The sequence below is a fragment of the Rhinolophus sinicus genome, chromosome 15 (assembly GCF_057876585.1).
Source record: "Rhinolophus sinicus isolate RSI-liver-muscle chromosome 15, RSI-T2T, whole genome shotgun sequence".
Taxonomy (NCBI): Eukaryota; Metazoa; Chordata; class Mammalia; order Chiroptera; family Rhinolophidae; genus Rhinolophus; species Rhinolophus sinicus.
In genome coordinates this window covers 29,452,193-29,477,161 of record NC_142515.1, presented here as the reverse complement: position 1 = coordinate 29,477,161, position 24,969 = coordinate 29,452,193, and the positions used below count along the sequence as shown (strand labels likewise).

Here is a 24,969-nt window from a genome sequence, read left to right as displayed (position 1 = left end):
ACAGTGAGGGCAGCGGTGCAGGTGTTGGAACAAAGTCAACAGACCAAGCGGCCTCACTGGGAATGAATCCGCATTGGTGCGTGGCCCGCGGGCTCCCTCTAGAGGGTGGTCGGACGTGGACAGCGCGGGTAGGAGAGAGGGGAGTACTAAGACAACCCGGGTCCACCAGGGGGAGGCCGGGATCCTGGGGGAAGTTTCTGTCCTGGGGAAGCTAGTAGCCCTTCAAAGAGCAAGGTGGATATGGGACAGGCCACAGAAAAACAAGGCTTTCATGGACTTTGAAATCCAGAGTAGAAACTATTAAAAACACAAACAAACAAAAAAACTAATACATGTAGTACCACTATTATCTGTATACTTTAATCATTATTTGTAAGACAAGACTTTTTTTCCCTGATGGCTTCATGGTGTTTTGCATCCAAGAACAATCCTGATTAATAGTTATTGATCTGATTGTGTACTACTTTATTTTACAGGGGTCTTTAAGGAAGAAAAAAGTTAGGAATGGTGACTCCCTAGCTTGAGTGCTTTTAGGTTTCTGATGTGGTAGACAGAAGACTGCAGCCAAAAGCAGTGCTCTGAATCCTGTTATTGCTACAAATGGGAGTATGCTTCAAAGACGTAGGAGGGATATTTTTTACAATATGGTTTACAATAAAGGCAAACCTTGGATGGATGAAAACTGAGGAATTGGAGATGAGAAAGCACTCCTAGTGCAGTGCAAGGTAAAATTCCACCATATTACATTCTAGCCCTCAACCCACATGTGTTAGTTTCCAGCAGCTGCCATAACAAATTACCACAAACTTAGTGGCTTAAAACAACAAATTTATTGTCTCAGTCTGGAGGTCAGAAGCCCAAAATCAAGATGTTGGCAGGCCCACAAGCCCTAGAGGACCTTAGGGAAGAATCCTGTTCTTTGCCTCTTCCAGCTACTGGTAGATGCCAACTTTCTTGGCTTGTGGCCCCATCACTTCAATCTCTACCTTCATTTTCTACATTGCCTTCTCTGTGTGTCTTCTTTTATAAAAATATTTGTCATTGGATTTAGGGCATAACCAGGCAATCCAGGAAGATTTTATCTCATCCTTAATTATATCTGCAAAGACTCTCCAAATAATGTAACACTTACAAACTCCTGGGATTAGGATGTAGACATTATCTTTTGGGGGCAACCACTCAACCCACTACCCCACCTTTTTAGCCTCCATCCCCACCCTCTACTAACTCCAGTTCACACAGCTGTCACAGCTAATTGATGTTTACAATACTAACTTGTCAGTGCTCTAGCAAATTTCATGCCCTGTTGAAATGGCATTGCCTTTGCAAAACTTTCCTTCATTTTCATTCCTTACATACCCCATTGGAAGTAACCACTCTCTGATCTGAGCTGCCAGAGTAGTTTGCCACTCTCAAAAGGCACTTATTTGGATCTTAGCCTTCCATACTTGTAAGAAGCAATAGATTAAGAATGATGTCGCAGTCATTTTTGTATCTCACCTGGCAGCAAGCACAGTGCTCAGTTCATGCTTGTCAAATGCATGTTTCCTAAATTTGATTAAGCCTTGAGATAATAACTACCATTTATAGTAAATACAGAGGAAAAATTAAGTCACACTTTATGGATACAATCGGCAAAGTTTGGAACACTAAAGGACAAATGACGTATTTCTTTGACAAATAAATTGCAAAACAAAAAAGAGAGGAAGGAGAAGCCTGTGGATTAAATGGGACTTACAATTGACAATTATGACAAGCTGTTTATAAATGTTTATATGAAAATGCAAAGGCCGCAGAAGACCCAAGCCAATCTGGAAGAAGAATCTGGAACACTTACACTACCAAATATTAAGTTACTGTTAAGCTATAGTAATTGAGATGATGATATAATGGCATGAGGGCAGATGAATAGGCTGTGTTAAACTATTTGGTAGTATCTATTAAAACTGCACATATGCTATGACCCAGCAATTCCATTTCTAGCTATATATATCCAACAGAACTAGAATGTTCACAGCAGCACAATTAATAATAGTCCCAAACTGCAAATGACCCAAATGCCCAAAAATGCACTGGAAAAATAAACTGGGGAATATTCATACAATGGAATACTGTACAGCAATGAAAATGAACAAATAAAAATTACACTCACGATATGGATGAATCTCACAAGCATGGCGAAAGAAGCCAGACTCAAAAGAGTACATACTGTCTGAGTGCCTTGTATAAAGTTGAAAACCAGGCAAAACTAATCTATGGTATTAAAACTCAAGTTAAAGGTTACCCTGGAGGTGGCCGTGACTGAAAGGAAGACTATAGGGGGGCCCTTGGGTGTGTTTATGTGGGTGTGTTCAGTTTTTGAAAAGTGAGCTATACACTTATGACTTACTTACTGTTATTTTGCAGTACTTCAATAAAATCTTCAAAAAAGATAAACTTCAAAAATGCAAAACAAAAAAAGATAGAGACATAATAACCAAATGAAATGTTTGGTTCTTGTTTGAATCCTGATTTGAACAAACCCATTGTGAAAAAAATATGAGACAATCAGAAAAGTAAGAACACTGACTAGATATTTAATGATATTGTTTATGTTGAGTTGGGGGGTATGTTAGTGGCTGTGGCTTTTTAAGGGTCCTTTGAGATACGAAAGGCCGGACAACTAAGTTTGTGAACTTTCCACTGCTTTTTCATATATAGACTGAAATAATATGATGCCTGGGATTTGGTTCAGAATAATTCATTGGAGGCGGAGGGAACAGGAGGAAGAATAGATAAAACAATATTGGCCATGAACTGATAATTATTGAAACTGGATAATGGATGCCTGGGGGATTTATTATACTATTCTCTTTGCTTTTGTATATATTTGTAATTTTCCATGATAAAAAGTTTTATAATGTATGTTTTTAGTACAGTACTATGGTAATAAAATACGTACCTAAAAGCAACATGAATTTTTAAGACTGTTTATAGATAAGTGATTTATTATAAATTTGTTAAAAGTTTTCCTAAATTACTCATACTTGCTAGTCCTTAAAGGTAAGTTTGAGTTACTTTATGGACAGTACTTGAAATATTTATGTAAAAATCTATAATTCGTATTTTCCACAGTTAAGGCTACTTTTGATTTGTCCATTCAACAAATATGCGCCCAGGCCTTGCTTTAGATGTTGAGGCTACACCAGAAAAAAAAAGAGCAACCAGCTTTCTATTCTTGTAGGGTTTACAACTACAGAGAGAGAAACAAGTAAATTAATACTTATGTAAAATAATTACACGTGATTAAAATAATATTAGGGTAACCAGGGTGAGTTTTCCTGCAGTCCAGCTTCACCAAGGGACTTTCCCTCCATCACCACTGCTGCCCCTCTGGGTGGGGGAAGGTGGCAAAGATCTCATCATCTCATCTCAGGGGGCTTATGCATGTCCTGGGCACACATGGAGTGTGTGTGTGCAGGGGACAGTTTAGATGGAAGCTCAGCAAAAGCTCACAACATAGGATTTTGTGTTTGAGCTGCATAGGCAGCTGTCAGTGGAAAGCCAGCTTCTGTGGCCCTTCTCACAGGCTGACTCTCCACCAGGTTCCCTCCTGGGATTACCCTCCGTCAATCCTGCTTTCTTTTTGTTTAATGGCCTTTGACCTCCATTAGTTTCTTCTTCTTATATCACTTTCTCTCCATCCAATGTCCTAGCCAGGAGTTTCTCAACTAGAGTTTGAAAGTTGAGGGGCAGTCAGCTGCTTCTCCTTCTGTTGCTATCATGCTTAGGGCTCTTCTCAGGGCCTTCCCTTAAATGCCTAGCTTGAAAGTTATAAACGCTGAATATTATTTTTCCTTTTTGCATTCCTGCTATAAGAACCCTAATTCTCCTAGATGCCTTTGCCTGAGGTATGGCAAAGAAAGAAAAACACGGGGAGTAAAGTTTCAACATCTTTTGCTATGTGCAGAAAAATAAATGGGGTTTTGTGAGAGAGTTTGCAGGGCTACTTCAGATACAGTGGTGGGGGAAAGTCTCTCTGAGGAAGTGACATTTGAGTTGTGACTTGAAAGGTAAGAGGGAGCCAGTTAGAACAAGTGAGGAAACATTCATCACAAGAGTCTGGGATAGGAGAGAGTCTGGTATATTCTGGGATCTGACGGAAGGCCAGAAAACATCTCTTTACCTTTCTCTCCCAATTAATCTTTGCCATGGAGGCTCTACTATTAACACAGCGAAAACATTAACCCAAATTTAGATTTAGGGAAACTCTATACTTGAGCATTTAGGGATTGTTTTTTTACAGGTTTATGAACAGTTCATGAATTGTTTTTTCCTCAGTTTAAGCACATCAGAGATGTTTACTGTTCTCTTTGGCATTTATACTCACAGGTATACAGAACCTACCATGATTCTGGCAACTATAATAGCTAAAGTCGAGTACTCCTCAACTATTCACTAAAGAATTGCATAGGTGTTGTTCAAGAGCCTTAAGATATCATACAAATAAAAATGTTTCTGAAGAGTTTTTTAGGACTTGGAAGAATGCTTAAGTTAAATAAAAATTCAGGATGTAAAACTAATAATTATGATTTCAATTATTAAAAATATACATATAGACAATTGGAAAGAAGTACATCAAGATAGTAATAAGTAGGTAGTGGAAATCTATTATCCACATATAGGAGTTCCAGAAAGAAAGAACAGAAAAATGAGTAAAAATGTTCAATGAGTAATTCAAAGATATTTCCCAGAACTGAAGGAAGTGAATTGCCAGACTGAAAGGATTCACCAAATGCTCTTAGCCCAGTAGATGAAAATACATACACACCAAGGCACATTATTGCAGAATTTCAGCCCAATAAAGGGAAAAAGTAAATTGTTTAAGGTTCCGGGGGGGTGGGGGGGGAAGGCCACTTACAAATAATCAGGAATCAGAATGGCTTTGGATATTTCAGCAGCAGCAGAAGCTAAAAAACACTGTCTTCAAAATTTGGGGACAAAAATGCTCTTACCCTAATGGTGTCACAAAAGCAGCAGAGTTCCTAGGGCTACTTGCAACTGCACAGTAGGCATCTCAGAAGTAACCCATATGAATCAAAGCGCAAAGGGCTCTCCACACGTGTTTTTCTTCCTGTGAAACCTCTGGACCTTCGCACATCCCATGAGAGTGTGCAGGGGCATCTGCAGTAGTAATCAAAATTGAAGTTTCCAGGTGGAAGGGGAACTCGGGGTCATATTTAATAAAAGTTAAATAAAATGATGTGATATTTTTTACACCACCCAAGATTGTGGTGTAAAATCATATCTGCTATAATAACTATTAGGGTAAGGGTTTTTTTGTTTGTTTTTTACTTGTCATGGTTTCTAGGTTGAATTTCTTTTTTTTATTATTATTAGTTTCAGGTGTACAAAACAATGCCATAGACATTTCACCCCTCACAAAGTCATAATCCTCCTCCCCCAAACTATTGCCCCTCTGACATCATACATACATATGTATTACAATTCCATTGACTCTATTCCCTATGCTATACTCCATATCCTGTGACCATATATATATATATATATATATATATATATATATATATATATATATATATAAAATTATAATTGACATACAGTATTATTCAGCTTCAGCTTCAGCTTCAGGTGTACAGTGCAGTGGTCAAACATCTACACCATCCATGAAGTGGTCTCCCTAATAAGACATGTACCTATCTGACACCCTACAAAATCTTAACATTATTGCTTATATTCCCCAAACTGTCTTTCATATCCCTGTGCCAATATTGTAGTTACCAATTTATGCTGTCTAATCCCTTCCCCTTCTCTCTCATCCCCACCCCCTCTCTTTTCTGAGACTATTTCTGTTTACTTTGCTCATTTATTCAGTTCTTTAGATTCCACATATAAGAGAGATCATATGGTCTTTCTCTGTCTGACTTATTTCATTTAGCATAATGTTCTCTAGGTCCATCCATATCGTTGCAAATGGTAAGATTTCATTTTTTATAGCCGAGTAATACTCCATTGTATAAATGTACCACAGTTTCTTAATCCAGTCATCTACCGATGGGTATTTTGGTTGTTTCCAAGTTTCGGCTACTGTAAATAGCGCTGCAATAAACGGCTGCATATAGTTTTTCAAATTAGTGTCTTGGATTTCTCTGGATAGATACGTGAGAGTGAAATTGCTGGGTCATAAGGTAGTTCCATTTCGTTTTTTGAGGAACCTCCATACTGATTTCCATAGTGGCTGCACCAATTTGCAATCCCACCAACAGTACACAAGGGATACCTTTTCTCCACAACCTCGCTAGCACTTGTTTGTTGGTTTATTGATGAAAGCCATTCTGACTGGAGTGAGGTGGTATTTCATTGTGGTTTTTATTTGCATTTCTCTAATGATTAGTGAGGTTGAGCATTTTTTCCTGTCTGTTGGCCATCTGTATTTCCTCTTTAGAGAAATGTCTCGTCATGTCCTCTGCCCATTTTTTAATTGGGTTGCTTAGGATGTTTTAATAACATAAAAATTGTAATAATAATCATAGGTATAAATTAATTACTATAGAAAATCAAATGTTGATGAGCTAGTGGATTATATAAAGCACTAAGTTCTCCAGATTACTAACTTTCAAAATGTTCCAAATAGAAAGTCCAAGAGAGTAGCAAACACTTGCCATCCTTCAATTTATCTTCAGAAAGGCATACCTAACTGCTTGGAAGGAAATACAGGGAGAACAAAGCACAAATTTATATTTCAATCAAATATAATTCTGCACTAGGATAGTAGGGTGCCTTTCTTTGCTATCAAGATAAAAATAAAGCTTTGAAATGACCAGAAACATTGTGTGTGTTTTTCAAGGTTTCAAAGACTGTTTTTTTACGAGCAGTTTTAGGTTCACAGTAAAATTGAGTGGAAGGTACAGAGATAGCCCATATATTCCCTGCTCCCAATCATGCATAGCCTCCCCCTTTATCAACATTCCCACAAGAGCGGTACGTCCATTATAATTGATGAATCTACAAGTACGTTGACACATTACTGTTACTCAAAGTTCATAGTTTACATTAGAGCTCACCCTTGGCATTGTACATGCAATGAGATTGGACAAATGCATCATGACATGTATCCACCATTATAGTATAATACATAATGCCCTAAAAATCCTCTGTGCTCTGCCTATTCATCCCTCCTTCCCCTCTAACCTCTGACAACCACTGATCTTCTACTGTCTATAGTTTTGCCTTCTCCAGAATGTCATATAGTTGGAATCATACAGCATATAGCCTTTTCAGATTGGCTTCTTTCATTTAGTGTTATGCATTTAAGTTTCCTCCATGTCTTTTCATGGCTTGATAGCTCATTTCTTTTAGTGCTGAATAATATTTAATTGTCTGGATGTACCACAGTTTATTTACCCATTCACCTACTGAAAGGACATTTTGGTAGCTTTCAAAGTTTGGCAATTATGACTAAAGCTGCTATAAACATCCATGTCCAGGGTTTTGTATAGACATGTTTTCAGGTCCTTTGGGTATATACCAAAGAGCATGGTTGCTGGACTATATGGTAAGAATATATTCAGTTTTGTAAGAAACCGCTAAACTGTCTTGCAAAGTTACTGTAACATTTTGCATTTCCATCAGCATTGAATGAGAGTTCCTGTTCCACATCCTTGTCAAAATTTGGTGTTATCAGTGTTCCAGATTTTGGTCACTCTTAATAAGGGTGCAGTCGTATCTCATTGTTTTAATTTGCATTTCCCTGATGACATATATGTTTCATATGCTTACTTGCCATCTGTATATCTTTGGTGAGGTGTCTTTTAAGGGGTTTGGCCCATTTTGAATGTTACCTTTTAAAGCCTAAAAGGACTTTGCAGATGTGATTAAGTTAAGGATTTTGAGATGGGGAAATTATCTTGGATTACCTAGGTGGGCCCCAAATCTAATCTCATGTATTATTAGAGAGTTTTAACACAGAAGAAGAGAAGGCATGGAGGCAGAGATTGGAGTAATGTGCCACAAGCCAAGGAATGCCAGCAGCCAGCAGAAGCTGGGAGGCACAAGGAACTGATACTCCCCTAGAAACTCCAGAAGGAGCCTGGCCCAGCAGACACCTTGATTTTGACCCAGTGAAGTTGATTTCAGACTTCTGGCCTCCAGAACTGTGAAATAATAAATTTCTGTTGTTTTAAACCACCAACTTTGTTGTGATTTTTTTATAGCAGCCATAGGAAACTAATACACCCCTTGAAAAAAAAATCTGAAATAAAAATACCTAGAATCTGGATTGTACATATAACCTACTTAGCAATTAAGTGTCAGAATAAAAACATTTTAGACAAGCAAGCAAGTTCTCAAGAAATGTATGTCCTCTGCACTCTTTCTCGGGAAACTACAGGAGGATGTGCTCCACCTAAATAAGTGAGTAAAACAAGAAAGCACACAGATGAGATCCAGAAAACATGCTTTCCAAACGAGGAAATAGGCAAAGGGAATTCCTGGGATGAAAAAGAAGGGCAAACATAGGCTGGCAGCTGGGCCCCACGCCTAGAGAGAGTAAGCACCCAATTAAAAACTACTTAAAACTGATTTCTGATGTCATTGAATTGGTGGAAGATTTTACCAAGAGACTACTAGGAAGTCTCTAGATTGGGAAAAGTACAAGGAAAACTAATCAAACAAAACTGGGCAGTTATTAATTTCTGAATAGAAAAAAGATAAGAAAGAAAAACAATCTCACTAGACTGAAATGCTCAGCTATGAATAGGCATAATAACCTAAATAGATTTTTGGTTTAACAAAAATTGTAGTATTGGGTGTACAAGGAAGAGAAAGCAGAGGGAATGGTAAAGTTTGTGAACTAAATCCTATCTTCCATAAGAGGAAATCAGTAGATAAAGTCCAAAGTGGATTAATCAAAAGGTAACAGTATATACAAATTCCTTACAAAAATGGGAATGTGTAAATGCTAAAAGAAATAGCTAAAATGAGTTGAAAGTAGTTGTTTCTGGAGTGGAGGTAGGGGTTGGGGCAGGATAAGGCAAGGAAATACCTTTTTATGTTGTTGTTAGAAACCCTTTAGAACTATTTTAAAACTATGTCCGTTTTTTAAGAAAATTAAAAATCAACTAAAAATAACTTATACAAGAAATACATACTTGAAAGAGAAATGCCAGATCAAACACACACATGATCAATGATGGATATTAGTAGAATCCAGGTTAACTATTAATAATTTCTAACCATGGGCAGACTTGCAAGAAAGAAGTGTCGATTAGCTTGAGTAGTTTGAGCTCTATAGGGGAAGTGTAAAATAGCATATCAGAGATAGTCACCTGCCTAGCGTAACAAAACTTTTACAAATAGCCAAAAGATCCTGGCTCTCTCCATTAGATTTAGTCTTGAGGGCAGGAACTATAATTCAGCCTTACCTCTTTACTGCCTAGCCCATAGTAAGCACTCAATAAGGGTAAGATGAAAGTGGGTACAGGCGCACTGAGCACATGAAAAAATTAGATGAGGGTGATAGCAATTAAGAACCTGGGATTTGAAATCAGAAAGAATTCTGAGTTCCTCCCCTGTCATTTATTAGCCATATGACTACAGACAAATATACTTACGTGGCCTGTTTATTGATAAAATAGTGGGACATAATAGTTGCTACTTCAGAGAGTTGTTCTGAAGATTAAATGAGACGATGCACACAGAGCCTTTCATAGAATCTGACACATAGTAGCTCTAGATATATGGTAGCTATGAAACTATTACCAAATGGAGACGCTTGAATTTCTTGCATAAACCCTGATGACTGTTAATGTAAATATTGTTTAGGTATTTACTAATGAGAAAGAAAAGAAGAAAATTTTGGCCTACTATGTGCCAGGTACTTTACACATGCTATTATTTTAATCCTCACAATAATAGTAATCATTATCTCCATTTTACAGATAAGGAAATCAATGTTGAGAGAAGTTAAATAATTTCCTTCAGGTACTCATATTTATTTAATGACTACTTTGTGTAAGGTTCTGTTCAAGACAATAGGAAAACAGCACTGACCAAGACAATCAGGTCCCTGGTGAAACTTACATTCTAGTAATACACTCACAGTGTAATTTGTGGTAAGTATTGTGAAGGAAATAAACAAGGTCTTGAGACATAAAATTAAGGTAGAAATATGCTTTAGATAAGGTGGTCAGGAAAGACCTTTTTAAAGAGAAAGATTAACTGAGATCTGAAGGATGAGAATGGGTAAGCCATGCAAAGAGCCAAACTAGAGTTGTAGGCAGAGGGTACAGCAAATACAAAGGCCTGGCTGCAGGTAGTGAGCTATAGAGAATGGTAGTGAGCTATGTAAGGTAGGGGCAGCAGTTTATGAGGGCTGTTTACGAGGGCCTTAAAGAACATGGTAAGGAATTTGGATTTTGTTCTGAGTACAATGAGAAGCTACTGTGGGTTAAAAAGTAGATGAAAGGCATGATCTGTTTCGTTTTTTAGAAGATCCTTCTCTTTGCTGAGGGAATGCACTGGAGAGAGGAGAGAAGAGCACAACTCAGGAGACCTGTTAGGAACTTGTTTGGGACAGTTCAGGGAAGAAATAAAAGACTTGAATTAGAGTGGTGGGCAGAGGTGATAAAATCAACAGGACTGCACTGGACATGGAGGACGACGGTCTGGTTAGTGCCATTGGTCCAGATGAGAAAGACTGGGGTGGAGGTAAGGGAGATAAAGAATTCCATTTTGGATTGGTCCATTTTGAGACGCCGGTGAGCCTTCTAAGAGGAAATATCAGTAGACATCAGCCTATGCAGAATCTCCATTGACCAGCGATCTGGGCTTTAGAGACAGAAGCTTCCCTGGGGGAATGTAGGAGTTAAGTAAGTGGAGGAACACTACTGGGGCCTGCAAGCTTCCCACTCCTGTCCGTTTCTTAAGAAACTAAAATGATACCTACGTTTCTGTGGGCTAAGTATGGCACAGAAGCACAGCTCCCGGAGCCGACAAAGGCCCATGATTCAGTATTTCCGGAACCCACCCCTAAAGTGGCCGAATCACTTCCAAGCACTGCCAAGGCGCCTATAGAACGCCTACGGAAAGCCGGAGGTCACCGACCGCGGGCGGGGCCCAGCGAGCGGGGCCTGCTGGGACTTGTAGGTTAACCTCCCGGGGAGTCGGCGCAACCTCCTTTAAACGCCGTCTGGAGGCTGCGCCACGTACCTGGAGGGAAGTGCGCCTTGAGTCGGCTTCAGTCACTGCAGAACCGTTGTCCGAAAGCGCCAATCTGATCTTCCTTTCAAGCTTGGAATCATTTAGCAGTGATGACTTCTCATCAGTGAAAGAATACATTTAGAGTCCAAAAAATGACATTCAATGTCCATTTCATCACGAGTTTATACCCGTGTTAGCCTTATCGCGTAACACTTCCTAATTATTCTTCAAATCTATACTGAATGCTGCCCCCGAGAAAGAGGTTCGCTTTGGCCTCTCCTCTGTGCTTCCATAGCACTCCCTTACAATTCTCTAATAATTATAATCATGACCAGCCTTCGTGAGCGCTTACTATATGTTCTAACCTAAGCTATTTACCCGCACTAGCTTATTAATGCTCACATAGCCCTCTAGAAAGGTCGCTATTATTTCCCTTTTGCAGATGAGCAAATTTTGGATTGGAGATGTTATGTAATTTGAGCACCGCTACGTAAATACCATACTGTTTACTCCTGCTTGTTACGAGTTCCCTGGATTAAGAGTTCCAGACGGCTACGAGAGCACCAGATTTTTGGTTTCCCTGAGGGCGGGGCTCTGGTGAGGAAACCGCATCCCATGGTGCCTTGCGCGTCCGCGCTGCAATTGGCCGGGAGACCGGGCTCCTTTTTCAAATTGAGGCGCCGAGTCGTTGCTCGGGTTCCTCGGCTTTTGGCTGAGACGAGTTTGGTGCTTGGGCGGCTTTGGCTGGTGTGGGACAGACACCACGGCCAGTCAGAGCCCCTAGTGGAGACCGGGGACGCTGAGCTGCTTGCGTCCGGTCCCCGGGCCAAGCCAGCTCTCGGCAAGAGAGGTGGACATCCTAGCCCTTGCCAGCGCCAAGCCTTGATTTTCCGAGGGGTTCCGTCATGGCGTCCCAGCCGAATTCCTCCGTCAAGAAGAAAGATGAGAAGGGGAAGAACATCCAGGTGGTGGTGAGATGCAGGTAGGACGCGCCTGGTGGGATTTGGAGTGCGGGGCTTTGCTACTGGGCTTCCTCTTGCGTGGTGGGAGGAGAGGAATTTTGCTTACAGTTTCTGAGTGGACCAAGCCTTGTTGTTTCCTAGTTTTCCGCGTTCTGTTGGATTAAATCACACCATGTTGCTGTGGGGAGTAAATTTCTTTTCGGAAGAAAAGATATTGGTGGGGGTCGCAAAAAATAATTTTTCTCCCACCTTCTAAGTGGGAGGAAATAATCAAATTAACCTGAGACAGATTAGCAGGCGAGAATGTCCAAAGTTTATGACGTCTGTACGTGCAAGGATGCCATAAGAATATGAGACCTCAAGACGCATCGGGCAGTTGAGATTTATATGTCATTTTGGACAAAGGAGAGGGGGGCCGGAGGTCTGGGATTTCAAAGGCAATTTACAGGTAAAGGAGAAAGCAAATTCTTGCTGGGCCACCCAGAAACAACGGTGCACAGAAGGAAGTTCAACAAACAGACTTTGCTAGATTTCTGTTCCCCACATTTAGTTTATATTATGATACTAAGGTGATGTTCCCTTCCTTTAAGCAGGTGTTTGTATCTTGAGTTCCTTTAGGCAGGTAAGGGGAGAGCGAAAGGGTCTTTCTGAGTCTTTTGTTTCTTAATAACCAGCCTGAAAACAGTATCCCAAAAGACGTGTTTTGGAGAGGCAAAACTTTGGTTCCCCTCAGATATTTGTTGGAGGTTATAGTTTAAACTGCTGTATTCAGAAGTAGAATTTGATGGTTGTTCTTTAGTGAAAAGTGCATTCTTTTTTTAAAAGTAATGTCGGCAAAGAGTTAGGTGTTATTTTTATATGCCACGCCTTGCAGTTTGTCAGTTTGGAAATAAGACTGCTTACCTACTTTGCAGATGTTTTAGTACTTACATTGGGATTACTGTCCTCTACATCACTGTAAAAACGTAATCCGTCACCTGTTTATTCTAAAAGTATTCTAAAATTAAAAGGCTGTTTTAAAAAGGTATCAACGAACTTTCTTAAGTTGTTTATTCAGCTTTGGTGACTTGAATTGTAGGTATCAAAGGTAATACTAGTTTTCTTACATTAGGTGCCAGAGAGAAAATTTGATGGTAATCTTCAGTCTAGCCAATTACTAGTTGCAGTCTAGGGCTTCTGTTAATAGTTGCTTGCTTTGAAGGTTTAAAAAAAAAATGAACAGCCTGCAACAAATCTGCCAACAGCCTGCAGATTTTTAGATTATTTTGATCATATAATAAAGCCAGGCAATATTACATTTCTGTGTGGTTTTATTTTCTTTAATTTCTTTTTTATTGTTAGTTACAAATTATGTCAGGCCAATAAAAAATTATAAAAAACAATGTAACAAACATCTATATGTCCGTCATCCAGATTAGAAACAAAACAGTCATTACAGCTGGAGCCCTAGTGTATCCCTTCCCAATCTCCAATCTTCTTCCTCTACCTCAAGAGTTAAACATTATCCTGAATTTCATGTTTATAATCCCCACACATTTCAAGCTTACCTTAGAAGAGATTTCTTTTACTTTATCACTATTGAAAAGTGCTTAGGTTGTCTAATATATACAATAATTTTAGTATAAAGAGGTGTATTTTTCAGATTATCCTTTTTTTTTTTTAATAGCCTTCTTAGTGCAAATATGTCCTCTAGCTTTAGTAAATAAACAACTTAAGAGGCCCGGGGTGTCAAATCTCTTCTGTAAAGGGGCTAGGTTAATATTTTACGCTTTTCAGGCCACACGTGGTCTCTGTCACATATTCTTTTCTAATTTTGTTCAGTTTAAAATTTTTAATTGGCACCAGTTATTGTAGCCTAAGAGGTCAACAAGATTTCAAGAGAGGAGAGATGACTTCATTACTTGATTACATTGAATGTAATCTTTATGATGTTCTTTACTTGTACAGTAACTTGAAGAGAAATTTTTATTCTACCTGTACACAACTCAAGATAAAGGTATAACTTCTGGAGCTGAGGCACTGATGGTATAGAGAGAAATTTTAATAAGGAAATGGCTTTGATACGAATACACAAATACACACAAAACACCCCTTCCCCTTGTATACTGTACAAGTTGGCACAAACCTGATAAAGAATATAATGTAAAGGTTTTAGGATTTAAGTTATTCTTGGCATTTTAATCTAGACAGCTGCTTAGGCAATTTAGGTCTTAACATATCTGAGTTATTCATATATTTTAAAGTATATAATTATATTTTTTTTAAAGGCCCAGGTGAACTTTCCTTAAATAGTAACCCAATATGACACCATAGTTACCAAATGGAAAACAAGATTGTGATTCTGTATTAAATCAGCAGAGGATATTTTAGAGAAAGGACAACTTGAAAAATAAAGACTTCATTATTCCAAGTTAAGAGCATTTTAGTTATTAGCAGCGGTTATCAAATGAGCTAAAAGTAAATCTCCAAGGAGCTGCTTATAATTTGCTTTGTTGAGGAGAGACTGTTTTACTGTTGCAGTATAAGGTGATGTAAGTTTTTTTTATCCTTGAAAAGGTTTTCTGAAATTGGTATCCCTATCAGCAAAGGGTACTCCTGGCACATTCATCACAGTAGGACATGAGGTCCAATGGTGCTGTTGAAACTTGATTCTTTCAGTGGCAGCTTTCCCATCATTCACGCTTCCCCCACCCTGCCCTTTCCCAATCAGGACCAATCATTAAATTTTTGCTGTATGCACTTACAGCACCCTTTACATACCCTTTCTAAACATCTCTCTTACAATTTTTTTTTTTTTAATGTTACTGTTCCCCACTAGACCTCACATTACTGTGAGGACAAACTGAGTTAACAAGTGTAAATAAAGGTCTTGGAACAGTGAGTATTGACACATAGTAAGTGCTCTGCATGTTAGTCATTGTTTGTTTCCATTTTTTGTTTTGTACCAGTTATCCACTGGCAGGTTAGTATTCTGAACACAAATTTGGCATGTTCTTTTTACTACATCATAACCTAACTTGATCAGATTCTAAGAAGAGTGGAAATAGAATTCTGAAAAATAAGTTTGGCATTTTTTCCAAGTTAATTCTGTTAGCATCTATCTAAGAAACTGTCAGAGTTGTAATGTTTTACATATCTTTGAAAATTTATAAAACTAATTTTATCTCTGGGAATTGAAATCCTTAAAATTCTGTCTACTTTTATCATTTAGTCCTCATCACCACCAGTATAGTCAAAATGTCACATTGTTCTTGTCTAAGTTGTTAATGAAAATGTCATCAGTAGCTTGATAACTAAGAGTTCTTGAATAACTTTTTGTATTTCTTTTTATAGACCATTTAATTTGGCAGAGCGGAAAGCTAGCGCCCATTCTGTGGTAGAATGTGATCACGTACGGAAAGAAGTTAGTGTACGAACTGGAGGATTGGCTGACAAGAGCTCAAGGAAAACATATACTTTTGATATGGTACTTCTTAAAATGCTGCTGCTTCTTTATTATTCACTAATGTAAATTTACCCTAGTATACATATTTCCTCTAGGTTCTAGTGTACAATTACAAATTTCAGTTGATTCTTTGAGTTGTCAAATGGTTTCTAGTGAGCTAAATGAGTTAATTTATTAAAGAGAGTAATTCTGAAATTGTTTTTCTTGAATAAATGCTTTTTTTTTTTTTTTTTTTTTGATAGGTTTTTGGAGCATCTACTAAACAAATTGACGTTTACCGAAGTGTTGTTTGTCCAATTCTGGATGAAGTTATTATGGGCTACAATTGCACTATTTTTGCGTGAGTGAAACAGTTTTTCAAATGATGAAAAAGTTTAGATGTCTATATTTGTTTTTTATTTAACACTTTTATCAATCTTGACAGATATGGCCAAACTGGCACTGGAAAAACCTTTACAATGGAAGGTGAAAGGTCACCTAATGAAGAGTATACGTGGGAGGAGGTATTTATTGTTTATAACAGATTCTGTCTCTAAAGTGGCTGAAATATAACTGAATAAAACTTGGCTGAAGGACACTGTCTTGAAATAGAGAAGAGTACCCATGTCAAACATGAATTTAGCATTAACTACTACTATAATATAATGAAAGTACATGGTATGGCTCCTGTTTAAGAAACATACACACTCATTGGGAGAGGACCAATATATTAAGTGATTAATTTGACTACACTGGTATTGGCACAGTTAAGTGATAATAGAGGGTATGTTTGGGACAGAATTGTTGGAGCAGAATATTGTGGAAAAGGAAAATGACTAGGGCTTGAAGGGGAAGGCTTTGCAGTGAGGGAATGAATCTCATAAAGTTAGCATAGCAAGGGGCAGTATAGTATTTTATTCATCACACCTTGAATGTTCAAGAAATTAAGATCACTGTATTGTTGAATATTGTAGAAAGCACATAGTACATTTCACAAAGATTTCCATCAAATGTGTTTAAATGAGTTTAATGACTAAGTCACTTTTCCAAATTATTAACATTTAGGTAAATTCTTTTTTTCTTATGGTGACATAGTTGAGGCTTAACTTTATGCAAGTACAATAAAGTTATGGAATTTTAACCATAGAGATGTGGAATAAGCTTTTAAAGCAATTTTAAAATTTAGAGACTTATAACAGTTTTATTAAGGATACTTAACATATGTGAGAAACAATCCTGTTTTATGTCAGAATTAGGGAATATACTGTTAGAGGGGTCAATTTTCTAATTAAAATGGTGGTATTATGTACTAAGAGAAAAAGTGGAAAGGATTATTGAACTTGGTTTTTTAAGTAGCTTGGTTCAGTTGATTTATGTAATGTTCAGGCATGAAGTGTCTGACAGGCATGACATATTAGTGGAAGGTATGAAGGAGAATAATTACTGTTTAATAGACTTATAAATGACTTGGGTTGTCTAACATTTTGTTTTCTTTAACTTGTTTTGACATACTTATGTTTAAATATGCTATAAAGGAGGCCCTTGTTATATGTGTTTTAACAGTCACAATAAATGCTATTCTTCCTTTATTTTATTCCTCATTAATATTATAATTTCAGGATCCTTTGGCTGGTATAATTCCACGTACTCTTCATCAAATTTTTGAGAAACTTACTGATAATGGTACTGAATTTTCGGTCAAAGTGTCTCTGTTGGAAATCTATAATGAAGAACTTTTTGATCTCCTTAATCCATCTTCTGATGTTTCTGAGAGACTACAAATGTTTGATGATCCCCGTAACAAGGTAACTCAGTCTTTGAGAATGAAATGTCTGTAAATTTAAACGTGTGATGCTCTTGAGTGCTTTGAGGTGTGTGTGTGTGTGTGTGTGTGTGTGTGTGTGTGTGTGTGTATTAACCAATCTAATGGATGCTTTTTTGATATTTGGTCAGAGGGGAGTAATAATCAAAGGTTTAGAAGAAATTACAGTACACAACAAGGATGAAGTTTATCAAATTTTGGAGAAGGGAGCAGCAAAAAGGACAACGGCAGCAACTTTAATGAATGCATATTCTAGGTAAAAACAAAAAACAAAAAAACCTCATTGTCTCCTCCACCGCTCCCATTTTCTTTTTAAGAAGAATTAGAAATTTGGGGAAAGTCAAATTGGGGTAGGTGAGTCACATAGCTGGATTTGATGCTAGATTGCGTGCTTTAGTAATTGGCTTGAAATGTATAGGGAAGCACCAATGTTGGAAGAATGTTGAAAGGAGAACTAAGATTAAGTTTAATTAAAGAAGGAGTATTAAACCTTTTTTAAGCTGAAGATTTTTCCCAAGTGAAATCATACATGGGAGCCCAGATTAAAATGTGGCTGCTATAGTTGATTTAGGCATGGGATTCTCGGAGGCATACCTCCTCAGCCTTAAGAAGGTTTTTTCTGAGCATTTTCCTGAATCTCCTGTGTATACTTAGCACATAGTTTGAAAACCCCTCATTTGAGTAAGGATTAGAAGAAAGTCAAATGGCTTCATTTTATTTTTTTTCCAGCTTTATTAAGGTATGATTAATAAAATTATATATATTTAGGTTGTATAATGTGGTTTTTTTCCCAAATGGCTTCATTTTAATGTAGGAAGACAGATGGTCACTAACACTGACTTTCAAGGGGAGGAAAGGGCATATTTGAAGCAACCCCCTATAGGATGAATCCCAAATTCTACAAATGCAGTTTACCAAGTCAGAAGGGACATTTTTCCCATTGGTCTTTGAAGGAGACATCAGAGTGTAATTGAAAGAGCTGTGGGTTGGGAGTTAGATATTTATTTAGTTCCAGTTCTGCAGTTTAACTAAATATGTGACTTCGTGTAATTAAGTGAACTTATCTGAATATCAGTTTCCCTGAGCTACAAAATGGTTATTAGAACTAGATCTTTATTTCTTTGCTCCCTTATCATTTAAAATTTGTACAATATTCTATAATAGTTATGATTGCAACTATAAAAATATGTATGCATTTAAAGAAAGGAAAAAAATAACAATATGAAAATAATTAAGATCATGGAACTGTGGCTGATTTTATAATTCTGTTTAAATTTTCCAATGATAGCTTTCAATTTTTAAAGCTTAAATTATAAACCAATCATAGAATGGAAATTTTATTCTATATTTTATTCTATGATTGGTTTATAACTTAATTTTATATAGAATTTAGAGGAATGAAATTTTTTTTTTTTTTTTTGAGGAATAAATTTAAAGTCAGGTAAAATTTCTTTTCTCTAAAAACATTTCTCTGAAATATGCAATTCCTATTCAGTAAATTTGTATAATTTAGGTCTCCTTTTGTTTTTTTGCATGTAGACTTGAGTAAAGATCTCTTTTTATGTATATATGTGGTAAAGAGGAAGAAACATTCATTTTTCCAAAACCAGAGTTGGCATCTATGCTTGATTGCATTAATTGCACAATCTTAGGTTAGGAATGGATAAATAATGATAGTAAAACATGAAATAATATGATTCAGATTTAGAGTTTATGTTTATATTTTTCTTCGTGCCTCTCCCCTTTTCTGTAATTTTAAATAACTTAAATAATTTTTTTATAATGATACTATAAAATTTTCCAAGTAACATGAAAAAAGTACAAATAAAAAAATTGAGGGCCGGCCCAGTGCCTCAGGCGGTTAGAACGCCATGCTCCTAACTCTGAAGGCCGCCGGTTGGATTCCCATATGGGCCAGTGGGCTCTCAACCACAAAGTTGTCAGTTCAATTCCTCGAGTCTCGCAAGGGATGGTGGGCAGCGCCCCCTGCAACTAAGATTGAACATGGCACCTTGAGCTGAGCTGCTGCTGAGCTTCCAAATGGCTCAGTTGGTTGGAGCGCATCCTCTCAACCACAAGATTGCCAGTTCAATTCCTCCACTCCCGCAAGGGATGGTGGGCTGTGCCCCCTGCAACTAGCAACAGCAACTGGACCTGGAGCCCATCCGGGAGGCAGCTCAGTTCAAGGTGCCGTGTTCAATCTTAGTTGCAGGGGGCGGAGCCCACCATCCCTTGCCGGACTCAAGGAATTGAACTGGCAACCTTGTGGTTGAGATCCCACTGGCCCATGTGGGAATCGAACTGGCAGCTTTCGGAGTTAGGAGCCTGGAGCTCTAACTGCCTGAGCCACCGGCCGGCCCATGAATAGGAAGATTGATTGAAGCCTTCCCATCTGACACACCAGGCAACTGATCCAACCCTACCCCATATCCAGCTTTCAGAAGTGCCTGAGGATTCTAGTTCCTAAGTCTGTTAGGGTGTTTTCAGGTAGCTTCTTATTGGGTTCCCCTCTGCAAGCAGCAGGTATAAGAAACAAATACCTAATCTTTATATTATCCACCCTCTGTCTTCCAAAATCTTATTGATACCTTCTGTCTGATACTGTCTTTTTTATTTATTTTTTTCACCCTTGGGGATTTAGATCTTTGGATATTTTCAACATTTTATGAAAAGCAGATAATGTTTTGCATTATAATAACTGGGCAACTTGATCTTATTTTCTAGCCGTTCCCACTCAGTTTTCTCTGTTACAATACATATGAAAGAAACTACAACTGATGGGGAGGAGCTTGTTAAAATTGGAAAGTTGAACTTGGTAAGCATCTACCTTAATACCACTGTTTCATGCTTTTTGGTTTTTTTCTCCAGCTTTATTGCAGTATAACTGACAAGTAAAATTGTATATTTAAAGTGTACAACATGATGATTTGATATGTGTATATTCTGTGAAATGATTACCACGATCAGATTCATTAACACATCCATCACCTCCCATAGTTAGCTTTCTTTTGGTGAGAACACTTAAGATCTACTCTCAGCAAATTACAGTGTGGTCTTGTTAACTATAGTCACCATATGGTACATCAGATCCCCAGAACTTACTCATCTTATCACTGACAGCTTGTACCCTTTAACCATCATCTCCCTATCTCCCCGAGCCCCCAACTCCTGGTTATCATCATTCTTCTCTGTTTCTATGGTTTTGACTTTCTTGTTCTTCTCCTGATTCCACATATAAGTGAAATCATGTAGTATTTGTCTTTTTGCCTTTCTTTGTCTGGCTTATTTCACTTAGCATAATGTGCTTTAGGTTCATCCCTGTTGTAGTAAACTACAGCATTTCCTTCTTTCTTGTGACTGAATAATATTCAATTGTGTATGTGTACCGCATCTTTATTCATCCATCGAAGGACACTGTTTCCACATCTCGTCTATTTTGAATAATGCAATGGACATAGAAGTGAAGCTATCTCTTTGAGATAATAATTTCATTTGCTTTAGATATATATCTGGAAGTGGTATTGCTGGATTATATGGAGTTCTGGTTTACTGTTTCATTCTTGACTGCCTCATAGAGCAGCCTGAAATTTTGTACTTCTGGGCAATATTTCTTACAATATTAGCTTTGTAGTGGGTTATTAATTATAGAAAAATTACTTTGCTGGCTATGTAATATATTATGTGTGAGAATGAAAGTCTTCGAGTCCAAGTCCAGTAGACTCACAACTTATTTTTTATTTTTGAAATTCCAGGTTGATCTCGCAGGAAGTGAAAACATTGGCCGTTCTGGAGCAGTTGACAAGAGAGCTCGGGAAGCTGGAAATATCAATCAATCCCTATTGACTTTGGGAAGAGTTATTACTGCTCTTGTGGAAAGAACCCCTCATGTTCCTTATCGAGAATCTAAACTAACCAGAATCCTCCAGGATTCTCTTGGGGGTCGTACAAGAACATCTATAATTGCAACAATTTCTCCTGCATCTCTCAATCTTGAGGTAAGCCCTTAAGTGTCTGCAAGTGTGGTAGCTGTTTATTTATTATATTATTTTAGAAGTTCATTAATTGGCTTCATTAATTTTATACCATAGTAGAAAGAATCTGGACATTGCATGTGGAGACATACAAGAGTACACCACTGAAAAAAATGTCTTTCTCCTCCCTGGCAGAGTTTTTAATCTTAGAAAGCCAGTTACTTACTGGCCTTTTCCACGCAGTCTTTAAAGAAAATTGCTGTGGTCATTAGCAGTGGATGGTTACATGGGGTATGGAGATTTAATTAGAAATGTGTTAAGTGAATGCTAGTGTTGTGGAGGCTACTTAGAGAGCACTGAAGATGGGCTTGAGTATGTGGGAACAAATGGGAAAACCAAGAGAAGCAATAACCATGGCAAAATCTACTCTTATTGCAGTCATTTACTTTAAATGGAGTTAGGAAAGCTTTAAAAGGTCTCTAACTCCCCTGTCCTTTTTAAATTGAGGTATAATTCACATACCATAAAATTCACCCAATAAAGATGTATAATTCGATGATTTCATTATGTTCACAGATTTGTGCAACCATCACCAAAATCTAAGTTTAGAGTATGTTCATCACCCCATAAAGAAACACTAGCAATCACTCCCCATCTGCTCCCACTTCCAAGCCCTTGGTCATTATTAACCTCCTTTTTTTAATCTATAGATTTGCCTGTTCTGGACATTTCATATAGATGGAATCATACAAGAAGTGTTCTCTTGTGACTGGCTTCTTTCACTTAGCATAATGTTTTCAATGTTCATCCGTGTTATAGCATGTATCAATACTTTATTCCTTTTTGTGGATGAGTAATATTCCATTGTATGGTAATAGGACATTTTGTTTATTCATAAGTTGATGAATTCATTGCGTTTTTAGAGAACAGTGTAAAGTACAAAATTATGAGATCAAATTATTATAAAGTTAAAGGCCCTGAAAATTGAAGAGAAGGAAAAAAAGATAAGGATGTTTTTTTGAACAATCTTTTTAAAGATTGGGTATAGTAGCCTAAGGGGATAGATTTTTAGATTAGCTATAACCATAAATTATTACTTACAGGTTATTATATAGTACATTTTAGATAAAAGAACTACGTTATTCTCATATCTTTAGTAATTGGCCTTTTCATCACAGGAAACTCTGAGTACATTGGAATATGCTCATAGAGCAAAGAACATAATGAATAAGCCTGAAGTGAACCAGAAACTAACCAAAAAAGCTCTCATTAAGGTAATTGTGGATTTTTGTGGAGTAATGAAATATTGTTTGACAAGTGTGACAATAAGGAACTGAAATAGTTGTTAAAAGATTTGTTAAGTTGCCTGTGGTAAGGCTTTTCATCTAATGATTTAAACTAAATATCTCATATGTTAAAATTTTTTTTCTATTGCTAATATTTTGACTACCAGCTCTATCAAGTTAGCAAACTTTGCAAATATTTACATTTACAAATTTATTTACAGCTTAAGGGTGTACTTACCATACGTTAGGGTATAATTACCATAACATTCGACCATTGTAAGCCTACCATTCTATTACTTTTAGTACATTTTTAGAGTTGTGCAGCATCACCACATTTAGAAAATTTCTGTGGCTCTATAAAGTGCCCTTTTTTCCCTTTGCAGTCAGTCAACAACTGATCTGCTTTCTGTCTATAGACTTGCCTTGTCTGGACATTTCCTATAAATGGCATCATACAATATTTGGTCTTTTGCATCTGACTTCTTTCCCTTGGCTTAACACTTGGGCTTTATGTATGTTGTAGCATGTGTCAATAGATTATTTCTTTTTATTGCTAAATAGTGCTCCATTATATGTCTAATATCACATTTTGTTTATCCATTCACCAATTGATGGACATTTGGATTATTTCCAGTAATGCCACTATGAACATTCACATACAAGTCTTTGTGTTGATGAAAACTTTGTTTTCATTTCTCCTGGGTAGATACCTAGTGGTTTATTTACTGGGTTGTGTAAAAGTTTATGTTTAACTCTTTAAGAAACTGTTTTCCTAAGTGGCTGTACCACTCTAAATTTTTACCAGCAATTGATGGTTTGCAGTTTCTCCACGTCCTCTCCAACACTTGTCATAGGCTTTTTAATTTTAGCTATTCTAATAAGTGTATAATGGTACCTCAGTGTGGTTTTAATTAGCATTTTCCTAATGAATAATGATATTGAGCATCTTTTCACATGCTTATTATGCATTTGTGTATCTTTGTTTTGTGAAACGTCTATCAAAATCCTTTACCCAGTTTTTAATCGGGTTGTCTTATCACTACTAAGTTGTAATGAGCTGTTCATATCTTTTATAGACAAGCCTTTTATGAGATGATTTGTAAATATTTCCTCCCAACCTGGCTTGTCATTTTCTTGGGAGTATTCTTTCTTTTTTTTTTTTAAGTGAAGTTTTTATTGGGATAATTGTAGATTCATATTTGGAGACCATCCTGGGTACTGGAGATTGTGTTTTTTCTTCAGAAACCCCTATTTTTATAATGAGTACATTTAAAAGGTCTTTGAAAGCAGTTGAAAGACTATTCTAAACAGATTAATATTAAATGAAAAGTATGGTTATGGCTTTATATCATACTTTTCTGTGCTTTAGCCATTAGAGAAATGTAGGTTAAAACCACCATTATACACTTATTAGAACAGCTAAAATTAAAAAACCTGTAACAAACTTTACGTTTCATATCCTCCCCAAATCGAATTAAAAAAAATAAAGTGCTAAGTTGACACAACATTCTTTTTGTGTAGGAATATACAGAAGAGATTGAGCGTCTGAAACGAGATCTTGCTGCAGCTCGTGAAAAAAATGGGGTGTACATTTCTGAAGAAAATTTTAGGTAAGCCCTTAGCTGTGGAAATTAATTTCCAAGAATGAGCATTTTCTAATTAACAGGCTATTTGAAGTAAAATTTACTTATCTGACAGTAAATTAAGTCTTTATACCTAGTGCCTCCTACAAATGCTTCTTTTGTTTTGACCTTAACAAGTAGTTATCAGTTTAAAATTTTTTTATATAACTTTATTTTTTAAATAATTATAAATTCACATGAAATTGTAAGAAGAGTAAGAAGAGGTCCTATGTATTTTTCGTCCAGTTTCCCCCCATTGGATACCTCTTGTGTAATTTTAGTCTGTATCAAAACTGTGTGTAATTCTGTGCCATTTTATCACTTTTGTAGATTTGTATAGTTCTACAATTAAGATATAGAACTATCCTATCATCATGAAGATCTCCCTCTTCCTACCCCTTTATAGTTATACCCACCTTCTTCTCCAATGATCTCTAACCACTGGGAGCCACTAATCTGTTCACTTTTTAAAGTCCTGAAGAGGTTTGTTCAAAGGAAAACTTCTACTGCAGCTTTATTAGAAGCAAAAACAATAACAAATGAAACACGGGGCAGAAGGATTATAACTTCCCAAAAATTCCTGATTGTATTTACCCTTGAAGATATTAAGAAGGGTGACTTTCACACTGGCATTTTTTAAAAAAAATAATGATAAGGGCTGGCCCAGTGGCTCAGGTGGTTGG

General features: G+C 37.1%; 2 protein-coding genes across 2 annotated transcripts in view; one reads left to right on the top strand and one right to left on the bottom strand.

Moving 5' to 3' along the window:
* IDE (insulin degrading enzyme) overlaps positions 1 to 11,346 on the bottom strand; it is a 111,651-nt gene extending 100,305 nt beyond the window's left edge. Inside the window, exon 1 of the mRNA XM_074339386.2 lies at positions 11,209 to 11,346. The gene's annotated coding sequence lies outside the window, so the exon portion shown is untranslated. The remainder of the gene's footprint in view (positions 1 to 11,208) is intronic.
* A 509-nt stretch (positions 11,347 to 11,855) lies between these two features.
* Positions 11,856 to 24,969, top strand: part of KIF11 (kinesin family member 11) — a 36,569-nt gene continuing 23,455 nt past the window's right edge. The window contains exons 1-10 of the mRNA XM_074339384.2: positions 11,856 to 12,181; positions 15,495 to 15,627; positions 15,849 to 15,946; positions 16,031 to 16,109; positions 17,205 to 17,390; positions 17,539 to 17,663; positions 20,132 to 20,222; positions 21,160 to 21,402; positions 22,557 to 22,652; positions 24,186 to 24,274. Of these exons, the coding sequence (XP_074195485.2) occupies positions 12,105 to 12,181; positions 15,495 to 15,627; positions 15,849 to 15,946; positions 16,031 to 16,109; positions 17,205 to 17,390; positions 17,539 to 17,663; positions 20,132 to 20,222; positions 21,160 to 21,402; positions 22,557 to 22,652; positions 24,186 to 24,274 (1,217 nt within the window). The 5' untranslated portion in view covers positions 11,856 to 12,104. The remainder of the gene's footprint in view (positions 12,182 to 15,494; positions 15,628 to 15,848; positions 15,947 to 16,030; positions 16,110 to 17,204; positions 17,391 to 17,538; positions 17,664 to 20,131; positions 20,223 to 21,159; positions 21,403 to 22,556; positions 22,653 to 24,185; positions 24,275 to 24,969) is intronic.